We start from the raw sequence: 16,814 nt of genomic DNA, 5'->3' as shown, positions 1-16,814 counted from the left end.
GAAATCTGACCATCCGATGGCGTCTGGAGAGTGCACGCATCTGGGTCGTCCGATCGCGGGCACGTGGATCGCTCGTTAGGCCTCCCGCGCGGCACTGCATCAGCGTCCGTTGTCATGCGGCACGTTCTGGTTTGTCGAGACTGGTAACTGAGCATCCTACGTGACACAACTTTCTTAAATTACGTTTTGACCTCCAATTTTTGATTTTTCTTTTAAAAATACACACAGAACCTAAAATTTCACTCATTTTTCTTAAAATTATTTTTAATTTCATCCGTCTCTTATTTTTCTTCATTTTTATATTAAATTAAAATTTAAAAAATTCAAAAATTATATTTATAAATTAATTTAAATTACTGCATTAAAAGTAAGTCAGAAAGAATATTGACATGTCATACAGTGGTTAGATTCGAATTAAACTATATTTTATGATTAGTTTATTCGTGAGCAAAAATTTGACCTAGATCATAGTCAAATTCAAAGTGAAAATCAAAAATAAAATTCACTTGACTTTGAATCAAATCCAAGTAGCATTTATTTATTTATTTTTTGTGAAAAAATAAGAGCTTCTAAATGGAAAATAAAATGATATAAATATACATTATTTTAGTGATTTATTTTGAAAGCAAATAAATATTATTTTAGTCAATAGATTTGATAATAAATTTTAAGGAGAATTGGTTAATTTCCATTGCTGGCTATTGTAATTTTTTAATAAATTCAATTATTTTGTGACACTTTCATGTGTTAGAAATAAGTAAAAAATAATAAAAAAAAAATAACGTTGACATTTGATGTGATTATATTTTATAATTAATTTACTTGTGAGTGAAAGTTTGACTTGGGTCACGGTCAAAATCAAAAACAAAATTCGCTGGCTTTGAAGCCATGTAAATAGCGTTTATTTATTTTTTATGAAAATATAGGAGTTTTTAAATAAAAAATAAAATGATGTAAATAAATATTATTTTAATAAATAAATTTTATTAAGAAGAATTAATTAATTTTTATTGTTAGTTGAGATGATAGTAAAATTTATTAGTTGATAAATTTAATAATCGCGTGACACGTTCATACGTTAGAAAAAAATTTAAAAAAAGGTTGACATATTATATGGTATTTAAATTTGAATTAAACTATATTTTTATAATTAATTTTCTCGTGAAAATTTAATCTAAATTTTGGTCAAAATCAAGGTAAAAATAAAAAATAAAATTCGTATTTAAATATTATTTGTTTTATTTATTTTTTAATAAAAAATAAGAAATTTTAAATGAATAATAAATAAATATTATGTTAGTGATTTATTTTGAAAACAAATAAATATAATTTTAGTAAATAGATTTTATAATAAAATTTAAAAAGAATTAGTTGATTTCCATCGGTGGCTGGATGATCATAAATGAAATAAAATAAATAGATATTGGAAAAAAAAGAGACGAGAATGGTAAGATTGTAAATAAAAGGAAACGTAGTGTGGTTTTCATAAATTGCCCTCCAAACCCAAAATAAAACCCCACTAAACTCACATCCCACTCATATATACATATACTGTAGTGGATTTATATGCCCTCGCTTGCTCTGCCTCCCACACCCAAAACCCATTTTCAATTTTTTCACCGTTTCTTTTCTCCTCTGTAAGAAGACACCAAAAACAGAGGAAAATAAAAAAAAGAAAAACACAAAATAAAAACCATCCTCCAAAATAAATTACTCATAAAAATGGAGTACAGAATCTGAACAGCTTCTTTCTCTGCTTCTGCTTCTCGTCTTCTCCACTCTACAATGGATTTTCGATGATTTTTTCTGTTTTTTTTATCTTATAAACCCATAATTTCCCCACCTTCTATTAATGGCAGCTTCTACTTTATCCTCTGACCCAACTCAAGAAGTGTTTCCATGGCTCAAATCCTTACCTTTAGCACCGGAATTCCACCCTACCTTTGCTGAGTTTCAAGATCCAATTGCCTACATTTTCAAGATCGAGAAGGAGGCTTCTAAATATGGAATCTGCAAAATCGTGCCTCCAGTTCCTCCAGCACCGAAGAAATCCGCAATTACCAACCTCAATCGCTCGCTCGCCGCCCGAGCTGCCTCTGCTGGCGCTGCCACCTCCAAGCCCTTGCCTACATTCACCACGCGCCAGCAGCAGATCGGATTCTGTCCCAGGAAGCCCCGACCCGTGCAGAAGCCAGTGTGGCAGAGTGGGGAATACTACTCTTTTCCCGAATTCGAAGCTAAAGCTAAGAGTTTTGAGAAGACTTACTTGAAGAAATGTGGGAAAAAAGGTTCACTTTCGCCGTTGGAAGTTGAAACCCTCTACTGGAAGGCCACTGTGGATAAACCCTTTTCGATAGAGTACGCCAACGACATGCCCGGCTCTGCTTTTGTGCCGGTGACTGGGAAGAAGAGCGTTGGTGTTGGTGGTAGAGAGGCAGGGGAAGGGGTGACGGTGGGTGAGACTGCGTGGAACATGAGGGGGGTCTCCAGGGCAGAAGGCTCATTGTTAAGGTTCATGAAGGAAGAGATTCCAGGAGTTACGTCGCCCATGGTGTATATTGCTATGATGTTCAGTTGGTTTGCTTGGCATGTGGAGGATCATGACCTCCACAGTTTGAATTACCTGCATATGGGAGCTGGGAAGACCTGGTATGGGGTGCCGAGGGATGCTGCCGTTGCATTCGAGGAGGTGGTCAGAGTCCATGGATATGGAGGAGAGGTTAACCCTCTCGGTGAGATTTTGGGCCATGTTTAAATGGGAAGCTGAGAATTTAGTATCCCCTGTTTCTGTTGCTAGATGTTGCAGTTCCTAGTTTTCTTCAGCTTCAATTGTTTGGGCTCAAATATGATCAGTCTTTGCTTTCTTGTGATGCTAATCTTAGGTTCAATAGACGCCATTAATTAGCATAGAGGATTGAGAGAATTAATATTGAGAGTAAAACTGTTAAGTTCCTAGGTTAGTTAATTGAATATTATTGGTGAGAATTTATAGTACTCATTGAATATACTTTGTTGTGGATATGTATTGTCTTACTGTCTGCCTTGACAGCTTTGATTGAACAAAATATAGCTGGACTGAAACATGCTGTTAAGTACAACAGAAGTATAGCTTGTTCTACCAAACTTGGGCGCTTCTTTTTCTTTTGGTTTTAGGAAACTAACTGGGATGGTTCTTGTGGCAGTATTGCAGCAATTTAAGGAATAAATTTCTTCCTTGCACTCTCACATTGACACTTTCTTGTTGCCTCAGATTTTTGCTTGGATTTTCTGCATTACTGGTTCTTTCGTACTTGACCAAATGATCAAAGCTTGGACAATATAACCTTGTTTGTCAGGATTGGAAACACGACCTTTCACTAGCCACAATTGTGATTGCTTTTTAGTTATTGATAACTACAAAATTACTTAGACTTAAGGCATGAGATTTTGGTTTATGGCCCGAGGGGCAAGGAGCTTTCTCCTGGGATTATGTGAACTATAATAAATGTTTTTCCTGTCCTATGGTCTCTCCTTCCGTGAAATTGGTGGTACACAGAGGTTTGGGTTACAATCCCCTGCACATATGTGGGTTTATTTGCTTTACAAATGGAGAACAAAGGGCCAGGGATTTGTTGATTTTTGACTTTCTTCATTGTTTGACCACCTATTGCTGCTATTTTGGTTTGCTGAAAGTAACAGGAGATTTTTTTTTTTGTTTTCAATCAGTAACTTTTGCTACTCTTGGTGAGAAGACCACGGTGATGTCACCCGAAGTATTTGTTAGTGCAGGGGTTCCATGTTGCAGGTGAAATATTTCTCTTCATTCTTCTTTTATTTATTTATTTTTTTTTCATGATCCTTTTGTTGCATTCAAAGCATGTGCTGGAAAAGATGATTTTAAGATGCTATTATATTTGTATACTTCACTATGAAGTAATTTTGACTGACCGACTTGTGTTGCCAAAAGAAAAATAAGTGAAGGGACCTGATAGGTAGTAGATGTTAGAAATTGTAAGATAAGTGATCATGGGATATCTATATTCTTGAATTGAGTTTAAATTGAGCTTTGATCCCCTTTTGAGGAATTAAGGAATCCATGGTTTCCTGTTGAAATTGTTCTTGCAAGTGAATATTCTCATTTGGAATTGTTGATTGAGTCATATTTCCGTTTCTTATATTTAAGCTTTTTCCTACCAGGTTAGTGCAAAATGCTGGGGAATTTGTAGTTACTTTTCCAAGAGCTTATCATTCCGGATTTAGTCATGGTGAGACACCTCTGAGTTTCAATCTATAATTGTGTTATATCAAAGTATAATTTTACGTTATCCTCTGACTTCAATGATAGGCTTCAATTGTGGAGAGGCAGCTAATATTGCAACTCCTGAATGGCTGAGGGTTGCTAAAGATGCTGCTATTCGAAGAGCTTCAATCAATTATCCTCCCATGGTATCACATTTCCAGCTGCTTTATGATCTCGCACTTGCATTATGTTCAAGGTATATCCAATCACCATGTGTATCTTACATTCTGGCTTCCGCAAATGCATTATGAACTCATATAGCTTGCTTCTTAGCAAAGTTTATGTGTAGAAACTGTTGTAATTCATGGACCCCCTGATTATTTCAACTTGTGTTCTTCTTGCAGGATACCTATGAATGTTAGTGCTAAGCCACGAAGTTCTAGACTAAAAGATAAGAAGAAGGGTGAAGGAGAAACATTGGTTAAAGAATTATTTGTGCAGAATGTGATACAGAACAATGACCTTCTTCATTTTCTTGGAAAAGGGTCTTCAGCAATATTACTTCCTGAAGGCTCTTCAGACATTTCTGTTTGTTCAGATTTACGGGTTGGATCCCAATTGAGAGCACACCCCAGGATGCCCCTCGGTGCATGCAGTTACAGTGATGTGATCAAATCCTCTAAAGGCTTAGATTCTGGCAATGATGTGCTAGGCAGCAGTGATGGAATGAAGCCAGTGAAAGGTTTCTATTCTGTGAAAGGGAAATTTGTTTCTATTTGCGAACGAAGCATGATTCCTTCATTAAGTGAAAATAAAAATATAGGCACTCTAGCTTCTCAGTCTTTGAGCAAAGATACTGAAAGAGAAAGTAGTGTTCAAGGAGATGGTTTATCAGATCAGAGGCTGTTTTCATGCGTCACGTGTGGAATTTTGAGCTTTGCATGTGTTGCTGTCGTTCAACCAAGAGAAGCAGCTGCTAGATACCTTATGTCAGCTGACTGTAGCTTCTTTAATGATTGGACTGTTAGCTCTGGAGTGACAAGTGAAGGTTTCACCCTTGCTAGCAGGGATACAATTATTTCTGAGCCTCGCTCTCGTACAAGTAGGTTTCATATGGAAAATTCTTGTTATTTGGCCTACCTTTATTACATGATCTCACCTTTCTTTTGGAACATAATTTCTATCTTTGCATAAGCAAGACCCAGTGCCTATGTTATGGGTGTCTCACAAGTGTTTTATGTTTCCTCATTGAGCAATACCTCTAATTTGAACCTTTCATATTTGTCTCTAACTCAAGATCGCAATACTATGTCACTCAATTTGCTTGCAGACTCAATTTGGTTAGAGTTTATTGTTGTCACGTACAACTACTAAGTCATTATCTTGGAGTTGATTTTCTCATTTTATTGGCTGATTAAAGTTTTTTCATGCTACATTGTATGTTGGGGGTGGGCTAATGAACTAGGTTTTGAGTCCTTTTCCTGTATTTGGTTCTGGTTGCTTCGTTTCAGAGAAGCACATATTCTACCTTTAAGAGTATTGTTTTCTCTTTCTCTTTGCATGTTTTTGTTGTGGGGACATTTCCTGAAGTAGGTTTTTTTTTGCCTTGCTTTCTTTTAAAGGAACATCTACTTTTCTGTCTTAGTTTGCTCCAGTTTTAGTCCTCTCCTGCTCTTTATACATTTTGTAACTTTTATATTTCCACAAGAAGAAAATGTTTGGGATTTTATGTTAACAGGGGTGAGAAAGAAAAGAACGCACATGGTCTTACATAAAAACAAAGCAGTGAAATCATGCAAAAATTTGTTATTTTGTTTGTCATAACTGTTGGAATGAAATACTTCTCTATGGAATGATAGCTATAATATGTCTATAAACCATTATTTTGGAAAGATTCCTAATTTCCTTTTCCTTCTTGTAATAGAAGATAAGAACTTTTGATACATATTTTGTTGCAATTCTGTTGCATTGACTTGTTCATTTTAACCATTCTTGAATTGATGAAAAATTTCAATGAGCCTAACATTCTTTGTCCTTTCCCGCTGCAAATCCTTTGTTTAGGGGAATTCAAAATGTGGTTCCAGTTGTATCTAATGTTGATTTTATCTAAACACTTGCATATATTTACTCAATATACAGGATGGACAGAAAAGAGCAGTCAGGATGGTCTGTTTGATGTTCCTGTTCAATCTGTGGATTACCAAATTGAGATGGTAAATCAAGCTAATGAAGGGGTTTCAGATACCCAAATGCGGGGAGAGACCTCTGCTCTTGGCTTGTTAGCTTCGACTTATGGAGATTCTTCTGACTCTGATGAAGATCATCATGCAACTGAAGCTCGGAGTCCCTTATTGTTAAGAGAAAATAGCGGGGATGAAACTTCTCTCCGAAATATTGATTGCTATGAGGAACCTGGATATACAAGATCTAATTTCAAGTCTAGAAGTGATCAAACTTTTGACAACTCTGAGTTTGAAACTGATAATCTTACATCGTCAAGATCAAATAGCTTGGACAGTGCCTCAAAAGAGCTGGTCATGGCATCAAATGCTACTTCCAACTGTTCTCCAGTTTCCTTTGTTGCTGAGAAGACAAGGTTTAGCAGAATGATAATGCCAGTTGAGAAAGCAGATATGCCATATGCTCAAAAATCCGATGAAGATTCTTCCCGGTTGCATGTCTTCTGTCTTGAGCATGCTGTGGAAGTAGAGAAGCAACTTCGTCCAATAGGTGGAGTGCATATCATGCTCCTTTGCCATCCTGGTATGCATGAATTAGTTCCCAGTTGCCAGTAATTTCATATTTAAAATGACTAACTCTGTCCTGATTTTCTCTTTGTAATTCTTTTGAATAACACCATGTTCCTTGTTTTAACTGGTTGTAGAGAGAATAGAATAATCAAATTGTGGTTGCAATTGAATATTCTTTGCCACATTATTTTTCATTGTCCATTAGTAGTGGATAAATTCTAACCTCTTGGACAAGGGAGCTTGAAGAACAGATCTCCTACTGGTTTATGGTTTAATTATCTCTTCTATGTTGTTAAAATTGTTGATTATTGGATGATAGCATTCATATGTTGAATAAAATAATCTTGTTGGTGTGAGAGGAAGTGGGTGTGAAGTTGTCTTCATTTTAGGCTCCACCTTCATGTGTGCTTCATACTTATATTAATTTTGATATGAGCTTGAGTTATTATAACATGAATGGTAAATAAAATTAATTACAAATTGAAATGCTGGGGTTGCTTTGATCAGAGTGCATCTGATTGAATTAATTTTGTGTTATTTGAGTCTTGTACAGCATTATCTACCTGTAGGAATGACAGATTTCTTTTTTTTTTTTGTGTGTCAGTCTTAGTAGTAACAGACTTCATGTACTGCAACTAGTTATTTGCAATTTTGTTTAGAAAATGGCATAACAGGAATCATTCCAATACATTACAATCTATGGATTGCTTAATTTTTCTTCAACCAAAAATATTTTATTCAAGATGGTTATTTATCTGCTTGCTTTGCATAGTCTGGAAATTAATGGAAGTGTGGTTGTGGCAATGTTCTAGTATTATCTTTTTTCGTCCTTTTCACTTGGACTTTCTTAATCCATTATGTAAAATGCTTTCAGAGTATCCCAGGATAGAGGCTGAAGCAAAGTTAGTTGCTGAAGAACTGGGAATTGATTACCTCTGGAATGACATAAAATTCCAGGTTGCTACCAGAGAGGATAAGGAAAGGATACAATCTGCTCTCGATAGTGAGGAAGCTATTCCTGGAAATGGAGACTGGGCTGTAAAGTTGGGAATCAATCTGTTCTACAGTGCTGTCCTGAGCCGGTCTCCTATGTACACTAAGCAAATGCCATATAATTCTGTTATATACAGTGCATTTGGGCGTAGTTCTCCAGCTAGCTCGCCCTCAAAATCAAATTCTCATGGTAGGAGGCCTGCAAAACAGAGAAAGGTTGTTGTAGGAAAATGGTGCGGCAAAGTTTGGATGTCAAATCAGGTACATCCATTTTTGGCACAACGGGATCTCGAGGAACAAGAACAGGAAAGAAGCTTCCATGCCCGGGCAATTGCAGATGAGAATCTTGAGAATAAACTAGAGAATATTCACAAGGCACAAACCACCTTAGAGACAAGAAAGTATAGTAGGAAGAGAAAGACGGCAACAGAAATTGTGCCAATGAAGAAGATAAAACCCATTGAGACGGAACCTGTAATTCCAGAAGGTTCACTGGAGGATGGTTCTTATAAGCAACATAGGAGAGTTTCAAGAAGCAAGCAAACCAAATATGTTGAGAAGGAAGATGCTGTTTCATGTGATTCACTGGAGCAGAACACTCGTCAGTGGCACAGGCGATCTTCTAGAAGAAAGCTAGCTAAAACTGTTGAAAGGGAGGATTCATTGTCGGATGACCCACTGGAAGATAATTCTCTTCTGAAGCAAAGACGGATTCTTAGAGGCAAGCGGGTAGAACATTTTGAGTCAGATGATGCAATTTCAATTGGTTCACTCGGAGATAATTCTCCTTTGCAGCAGAGAAGAACTCTTGGAAGCAAGCAAACCACGTTTATTGAGAGAGAAGATGCAGGGTCAGATGATGATTTGGTGGATGATTCTCATCATCATTATCAGAGGATTTCTAGGGGCAAGGAAACTCAATATGTGGAGAGGGACTTCACTCTTTCAGATGATTCAATGGAGGATGATTCTCTACAACTGGATAGGCGTGGGCTTGGGAACAGGCAAACCACACTCACCGAGATGGAAGGTGTTGTTTCGTGTGATTCATCTGAGGATCATTCTCAACAGCAACGTAGTAGGACACGGAGGAGTAAAGAAACAAAATTTGTTAATAGGGAAGATGCAGGTTCATATGATTCACTGGAGGATAACTCTCATCAGCAGCCTAGAAAGATTCCAAGAGGCAATCAAGTTAAGTTTATTGAGAGGGAAGATACAGTTTCATATGATTCACTTGAAGATAACTGTCATCCTCAGGGTAAGAGGACTCAAAGAAGCAAGAAAGCCAAAGATATTGAGAGGGAAGATGGCGTATCATATGATTCATTGGAGGATAGTTCTCATCAACGGCGGAGAAGGACTCTTAGAAGCAAGAAAATGAAGCCTAAGATCATCCAGAAAGTGAAAATGGAGACACCTCAGCATATGAAGAAAGGGAAACATCTTCCAGCAAAACAACAGACCTCTCGTAAAAAGAAGCAAGAAACTCCTCGGCAGCAGAATGATAAAAGTGGGCAGAATACCAGACAGTTTAGTACATATGTTGAAGAGCAGTTAGAAGGCGGACCTAGCACGCGACTTAGGAAAAGGATCTTAAAGTCCCCAAAAGAAATAGTAGTGCAAGTAAAAGAAAAGAAGCAAACTGGTAAGAAAAAAGGGAAGAATGCTTCAGCTGGCAGCAGCAATGCCAAAGTGAAGGATGAAGAGGCAGAGTACCTGTGTGATATGGAAGGATGCACGATGAGTTTTGTATCAAAACAGGAGCTTGTCCTGCACAAAAGAAACATCTGTCCAGTCAAGGGGTGTGGGAAGAAGTTTTTCTCCCACAAATATCTGGTGCAGCACCGTCGAGTCCATATGGATGACCGCCCCCTGAAGTGCCCTTGGAAAGGCTGCAAGATGACATTCAAGTGGGCATGGGCTCGGACAGAGCACATAAGGGTTCACACTGGTGCTCGCCCTTACGTGTGTGCTGAAGCAGGCTGTGGGCAGACATTCCGATTTGTGTCAGATTTCAGCCGTCACAAACGGAAGACGGGGCATTCAGCAAAGAAGGCCAGGGGATAAATTAAGGGAGAGTAGTATTTTAACATTGCTAATGAATCTGGTGTTAAATTAGGAGGGATAGAGGTAGGTTTAGTTTTAAGGATAGGGTTAGAGTGTCCTGTAATTTTATCTATTGGTGCTGGTGGGGCGTCATTGGTCTCCCTCATTTACTGCTACTAGAGCATTTGTTCTTGGACCTTGAAACAGATTCTTCTGCACTGGATATCACCTGTGAAATCAAGCAATTTATGTTGTTCTGTCTTTTGCAATGAATCTGAATTTTTTTTTTTAAAATTATTTTGAAAGAAAAGAAAAATGTTATTGATCCTGAAGGTTTTTTATGACAGTTTTACAAATAAGAGCTTATTTAGTTTTTGGTATATTAAATAAAAGATGAAATAATATTTTTTATGCATCACCTATTTTGTTTTTGAAGCAGGTAAAATCAACAGTTTCCGCCCATGTCCGCCATGTCATGCTTGTTTCAGAAATGAGAACAGTTTTGACATGTTAAAAGGGTATGTTTGTTTTTTCCGTGATAGATTAATAGTTAGTTAAAATTTGATGTGAGTTATAGTTTTGTAAAATTTGACAAATAATGTTTTGGTATAAATATCAAAAACCAGTTCTTAAGAACTGTAGTTATATGTTTTTGTAATTTTCTTTTGTTTGAACCACAGTAGTGAAGTAATTAAACGGAAGAGTACTAATTTTGTCAATTCAGTAAAACAGTAATTTGCTTCGTTAAGTTGGGTAATTTCTTTGGATCTTTAATTAATATTTTACTGAATTTAACCTAATTCTAAACTAAGCCATTTTCTTTGAGTGAAGTTTTCACAATTAAATTTGTGAATTAATAAATTTACCGTAACTGTTTTTAAAGGTTATTAATAAATTGATAATTACCATTACTTTATTCTATTTATTAACAATAAGTAAATTTATTGAATCTTACACAAATTGCAGTTAGTAAAAAACTTTTTCAACATATTAATGTATTTATATATGTATAAATATGCACCTGAAACAACATTTTCTTTTTACTATTTTCATGCTTTTGTCACTGGGAAAAACACTCTACAAGGCATCCATGCCTTGACCTAATTAAAAATAAGATATCAATCATCTTACTGTTGTGATTATATTAACAGTAACAGTCAATCAGTAAATTTTTAATTAATACTAATTTTATAAATTAAGTGAGATTATATTTATTTGTAAAAATTTAATGAACCCTTGTTCTTACTCGTTCAGAGCTGCAGATAAAAAAGCTATTCACTTTTCTTTTTTGGGGGGCAAGAAAAAAGTGATCTTGCAGAAAGGCAGGAGTAAATTATACCCCATTCCCATTAATATATAAAAGACTCCTTTTTTTTTTTTTTTTTTCCTTTCTTTTTTTAATCTTCCCTTTTCTCCCCCTTCTCTCTCTCCGTCTTTCCCCCCTTTCCCTGCATAATTAGGGTTTGAAATGTGCAGACATGACGGATCAATCTGACCAACCCCCGGTTTCAGACCCCTATAAAAGGAACCAATCTTCCACTTCCAATTCCGATCTCGATCCCCCACCTCCTGATCCCCATAACGCGGCCGAAGATGAGCCCACGCTGCAGCTAGTCCAGCAGCTTCAAGACCTAGACTTTAAGGAGCCTGCAGATGAGCAGCCTGATGGACGCGATTCGAACGATGAAGAGGAGGAGGATTCGAAGAGCGAAGAGAGCGACAAAAATGATAATGGAGATGAGGATGAAACTGCGATCGCCGGTGAAGGTGGTGACGTTGATAAGATGAATGAGAGGAGAAGATACTTGTATCCTCTGCGACCCCAAGCCGAGGACTGCGCCTTTTATATGAAGACCGGAAGTTGCAAATTTGGAGCCAATTGCAAGTTTAATCACCCTGTTCGAAGAAAAAAAGAGGTGCTTTTCGTCTCTTATATGAAACGTATATGTGCATGAATGAGTGAATTTTAATCTAATATTCTTTCCTATTCCATTATCGCCGCTAGACGCGAGTAGAATCTGTAGTTTTACATCGGATAGTTTCTGCGCATTTATTCTCGATGAATATAAACTAATGACATCGTCTTTGTTATGAGACGCAGTACCGTTACATTAGATGCAGTTATCTAATTGTATCTAACTAGGGGCAAAGCAACATTGTATTCTTTGAAGGGAACTCGGTTGCTGCGGATGTCATCTGATAACAATTATTTGAACCTCTGACCGGAAGTAATTATAAGTGGATGATTCTGCGATTTTCTTTTGTGCCGGATGGATAATTATCAATGTTGGTTTATTTACCTTTTTGAAATAGTGTTTTTAATAATAGGGTCCACATAATATTATTTTGTTGCTTCTGTGTTGTATTTGGAGAAAGAAACGAAAGTTTTGTTTACAACTAAAAACATGTATAAATAGGTTTATCGTTTCGGAAAAGTAGACACTTGGATCTTTTATCATTGTAGTAGCGGTTTGTTGGGATTATTGTACTTTGTGGTTTTAATGTTTTTGTGCACTTGTTTATTGTCTTATGGTGTCTTCAAATTTTGTTTCTGAAGGTATCTAAGGAGAAGGTGAAGGAAGGGGAAGAACAAGCAGAGAAGCCGGGGCAGACAGAGTGCAAGGTTAAATATTTTATATGACCCTTTTAGGAGATCTACAGTGTCACCTTAGTTGCATTTTGCCACTAAATTCTCTGAGGTTTAATTATTCTACTTCTGTTGATTGATTATCTACTAGCTGAACTTTAAATACTTCGATGATGTTTTTTGATGGTTTACGCTTGGAGAATCAAAAAGCAATTAAGGATGGATTTATCTAATCTGACTTCTTTGTGAAGCACTGTTTATATATTAAATTTTCAGTACAAAGTCATCATTACTTGGTACTGTGCTATTCTTATAATTTTCTAATGGTTTGTTGATTATATGCTCAATGAGCTTGCTTTTGAGCATTTTCTTTAACTCTTTCTATGAAGCTAGGTGTTCTTCCGGGATGTTGAGGAAATAATAAATGACTCTATTCTTACAAGTCTCCATATGACGGGTTTCAATTGATTAGTCTCTCAGACAGATAAATAGATAAAAAAATTCCCCTGCTCTGCTACTTGATTTTGACTGTCCTTTTTTTTTATTTTTCTTTTTCTTCCCCATATCTATTTTCTATGGTAGAATACCAAAGAATGTGCTTTTAGATGAGGGTGAAATCCTTCTCAATTTTTATTTTATTTTATTTTAACACTTTGGGAAATCTGGGATCCTGATGACAGTTTGTGGTTTAATAATTTTTCTATTGAGTTTTTTGCAGTATTACCTCAGGACAGGAGGGTGTAAGTATGGAAAAGCTTGTAGATATAATCACAGCAAAGCGAAAACTTCAGTGGCCTCTGTTTTAGAGCTGAACTTTCTTGGCCTGCCTATTCGACAGGTAATTAATCATAGATAACTTTATTGAGCCTTGCTGAACCTGCCACTTTGGATGTATCCTTGTTTGTTTTCTACAATTATTTATCTTTCATTGCATGCTTTGTCATTGTCCTCAATATTGGGATCTTAATTGATTCAGGGTGAGAAAGAATGTCCATATTATATGCGTAATGGCTCATGCAAATATGGAGCCAACTGCAAATTCAATCATCCTGATCCTACAGCTGTAGGAGGAGGTGACCCTTCTGGATACAATAACGGCGGATCTGTTTCATCACCAGCTCCGTCTCAAGTTAGCATAGGATCATGGTCATCGCCAAGGCCATTGAATGAAACTGGTCCTTTCATACCAATGATTTTTTCACCAACTCATGCTGTTCCATCACAAAACCCAGAATGGAACGGGTATCAGGTATGTTCATCACCTTTTTATCATTGAACTTTAATTCTCGTTAGTCTGGGCAATGGGCATTAACATTCTTTGTTAGTTTTATTTCCCCTATATTATTCCTGAGACTTATATGTTCCATAACCTTTTTTTCTTTTGTTGGTCCCTGAATCCCATTGTGAATTGTACCCAATATATTTTTGTATGATTTTTCAGTTCTGATATGTTTGTTTACTGTGAAAAGTTTTACGCACTTTGTTATGCTCTCTTTTATATGTCCAAGAAATAAACTCTCAAAAGACATACTAGCTTTGAAAAACTTAATTTCATGTCAAACCATGTAAAACAACAATATTCCTCAAAGTTGACAAGAAAAATGAACCATATATATCTGTTTTTTATTTTCCCTAAAAGCTTTAGCAGCTTTCTTGACATATAAGGCGCTATTTACTTCAGAGATGAAATGATATCCCCAGTTATCATGTGTTTGTGGCAACACAAATCCATGTCTATTTCATAGATTGAATAAAATTATTCAGGCATTCTTGACCCCAAATGGTGATTGACTCTCAAATATATTAGGAATCTCAAACCCACCAGAAGAAAACAAATTTATTCCTCAATAAGTGTCTTCTAGAGAAAAAAAAATCTGGATAGCTGATGATAAATTTTACTAATAAGACATCATCGAATCCATGAAACAGCACTTACACATACAGAGTTACTGAAATTAAGGTTGAAAACATAAGGGGATAACACAGAGGGGTTGGTGTATGGATGTCCATTCATGATTCCTTCGTGTTAATTGACTAGGAGCCGTCTCAGTTAAGTTAAGCCTCAATTGAGTGAAAGTTTATCAGCTTGCTTCGAACACTATGTCCAGCTGAACCAATTGTTTTATGGTATCGCGTTTTAGCAAACTGTAATACTGGCAAAGGGAAAGAGGTGTAATTTTGAGGATGAGAATTTTGGGATTTCAAAATCCAACCATTGGATTAAAAATTCATGTTGGTGCAGGAACTGGACAGAAACTCTCTTAAGCATATCTGATCGAGATTTTATCATGACTCAAGAGTTTATACACACACATAGATATAAACTTCTACTAGTTCTCTTCCTATTAGGAATGAGGCTTATTTTGGAATTTGTGGTTGTTAGAAGGTTGTGCTGTTATCATGCAACATAAAAGAGTTGTTAGAATGCTGTCCTTCCTAAAATACTGCTAAAACCTTAAACACTAATAAACACTTGAAACAATTTAAGCTGGAAATTGACAAAATTACTAAAATAACGCTGATCATTGAAGAAAAACTGAAAAAAAAAAAAAAGAAATAAAGTTGAAGTTGTCTCTATGTTCCTGCATTACTCTCTTGAGCTTGTATTTCAAGAAAAAGAAAAGAGTTCTCTTGAGCTTGAGAGAGACTTGTCCTCAAGTTTAACTTCACCATGATCAAATAGATTGCAAAATAATCCTCCACTATTTTTTTTTAAAAATTTTTTCTCCAAATAGACTAAAAGAACATTGCTTTTTTGTAGGCAAAATTTTCTATTGTACGTCTAAGAAGCTTAGCTATGATTGCCATCATAGCATTCAAGTAGCTTTGCGTCTTCTGAGAATGATTTCCTTTGCCATAGAATCTTCTTATTTATGAGGAATTGTGTTTTTGCAATTTACACTGGCTGTAGATATTTACGGATTCCTATTTTAAAAAAAAGATTTTTACAAATTTCAAAATTTCTCCTTTGTACTTCGATAACCATCTTGGCATAGACTCGTCCATATCTTCAAAACAATCATCATAAATTTTGGTAAGCTCAAATCTTTAAAAACTATAACCGAGTCATCTTCAACACCTCTCTGCTTTTATCATGCTTGTCTTATGCCTAAATTTGGACTTCTGGATGTTCTTTCTGTTGTCTAGGGTTACCTTAGAGACTCTTTCTCAGAATACTTTTGTTGTCGAACCAGATGCTTAACCTGATTCTAATGCCAAGTTGATGCAATGGGATATATTTTTAGAGAAAATAGGCACTAGATGTTCAAATAATTATTTAATCTAGTACATAAAATAGAAGAATGAAAGAGAGAACAAATCTCTCTAGAAATTTAGTTGGAAAAAACTGGATCATATAGTACAAAGTCTCTCCATTTACAGACTAGAATATTTAATTTGGTTAATAGTTGCAAAAGGAATGGGACAGAAGTACACCTAACACAATAGAATAGAGTTCGTAAACAACAAAGACCTAACAATAAGCAGTTTCTAAGATATAATATAATTGGAAAGTAAAAAACTCAAAATCTTTCACAGAACTCTAGTTTTGTCCTGATGCTTTCATTACAAGTAAATGCCTGGTGTTCTTTTTATACTTGGCTTATTTTGTTATTCCACAACTTTGTCAGAGCAGATTAAAGGCCTTTACAAACTTATACTAATACTTGTAACAGCTTATAATCATGTTGCTTTCCTGACTGATATTCTTCTTTTCTCTTCTTTTTTTTTCTCTTTGCTTGTTAAGGCTCCTGTATATCCACCAGAGCGGAGCATGCATCCGCCAACAGCATATCTTATGAACAATCCAACAACTGAAGCCAGTGTTTACACACATCATCAGCCACAGAAGTTAGTTGATGAATTCCCCGAGCGACCTGGCCAACCGGAATGCAGTTATTTTTTAAAAACTGGTGACTGCAAGTTCAAATCCAATTGCAAATATCATCATCCAAAGAACAGAACAGTGAAAACACCTTCATGTGCTCTTAGTGACAAAGGCCTGCCCCTAAGACCTGTAAGTTCAATATTCTTCTAGGTTATGCTGTGTGCAGTGGATACATGAACTTATGATAGTTTTTATTCAATAACAAAGATAAATAGCTTGCAGGTCACTTAAAATCTTTGAGTAATTCAAGAATAGGTTTTTGTCTGCTGTCAAGTATTGATCTATGCTTCAAATTTGCATGGTTTTGGTTGTAATTAAAACTCGCACCTA

The 16,814-nt window shown here is 36.0% G+C and overlaps 2 protein-coding genes across 2 annotated transcripts in view; both read left to right on the top strand.

Moving 5' to 3' along the window:
* The first annotated feature begins 1,567 nt into the window (after positions 1 to 1,567).
* On the top strand, positions 1,568 to 10,275 carry REF6 (relative of early flowering 6). The gene is made up of 7 exons (XM_022053187.2): positions 1,568 to 2,732; positions 3,706 to 3,784; positions 4,177 to 4,244; positions 4,325 to 4,475; positions 4,624 to 5,321; positions 6,359 to 6,982; positions 7,844 to 10,275. Exons 1-7 carry the CDS (start codon positions 1,853 to 1,855, stop codon positions 10,030 to 10,032), a joined length of 4,689 nt encoding a protein of 1,562 aa, XP_021908879.2. The 5' UTR covers positions 1,568 to 1,852; the 3' UTR covers positions 10,033 to 10,275.
* Positions 10,276 to 11,392: 1,117 nt separating this feature from the next.
* Positions 11,393 to 16,814, top strand: part of LOC110823032 (Zinc finger C-x8-C-x5-C-x3-H type family protein) — a 5,944-nt gene continuing 522 nt past the window's right edge. The window contains exons 1-5 of the mRNA XM_022053298.2: positions 11,393 to 11,927; positions 12,569 to 12,634; positions 13,317 to 13,436; positions 13,575 to 13,847; positions 16,344 to 16,613. Coding sequence (XP_021908990.1) covers positions 11,490 to 11,927; positions 12,569 to 12,634; positions 13,317 to 13,436; positions 13,575 to 13,847; positions 16,344 to 16,613 — 1,167 coding nt within the window. The 5' untranslated portion in view covers positions 11,393 to 11,489. The remainder of the gene's footprint in view (positions 11,928 to 12,568; positions 12,635 to 13,316; positions 13,437 to 13,574; positions 13,848 to 16,343; positions 16,614 to 16,814) is intronic.

The sequence above is a fragment of the Carica papaya genome, chromosome 9, assembly GCF_054855325.1.
Source record: "Carica papaya isolate Zhongbai chromosome 9, ASM5485532v1, whole genome shotgun sequence".
In the NCBI taxonomy this organism is placed as follows: Eukaryota; Viridiplantae; Streptophyta; class Magnoliopsida; order Brassicales; family Caricaceae; genus Carica; species Carica papaya.
Note: the sequence above shows the minus strand (reverse complement) of the source record. Positions and strands in the feature narration are given on the sequence as shown.

Coding starts and splice junctions, on each gene's coding strand:
- REF6 (XM_022053187.2), top strand. CDS start 1,853: ATGGCAGCTTCTACTTTATCCTCTGACCCAACTCAAGAAGTGTTTCCA. Junction 2,733..3,705: donor AGGAGAGGTTAACCCTCTCG/GTGAGATTTTGG, acceptor GTTTTCAATCAG/TAACTTTTGCTACTCTTGGT. Junction 3,785..4,176: donor GCAGGGGTTCCATGTTGCAG/GTGAAATATTTC, acceptor TTTTCCTACCAG/GTTAGTGCAAAATGCTGGGG.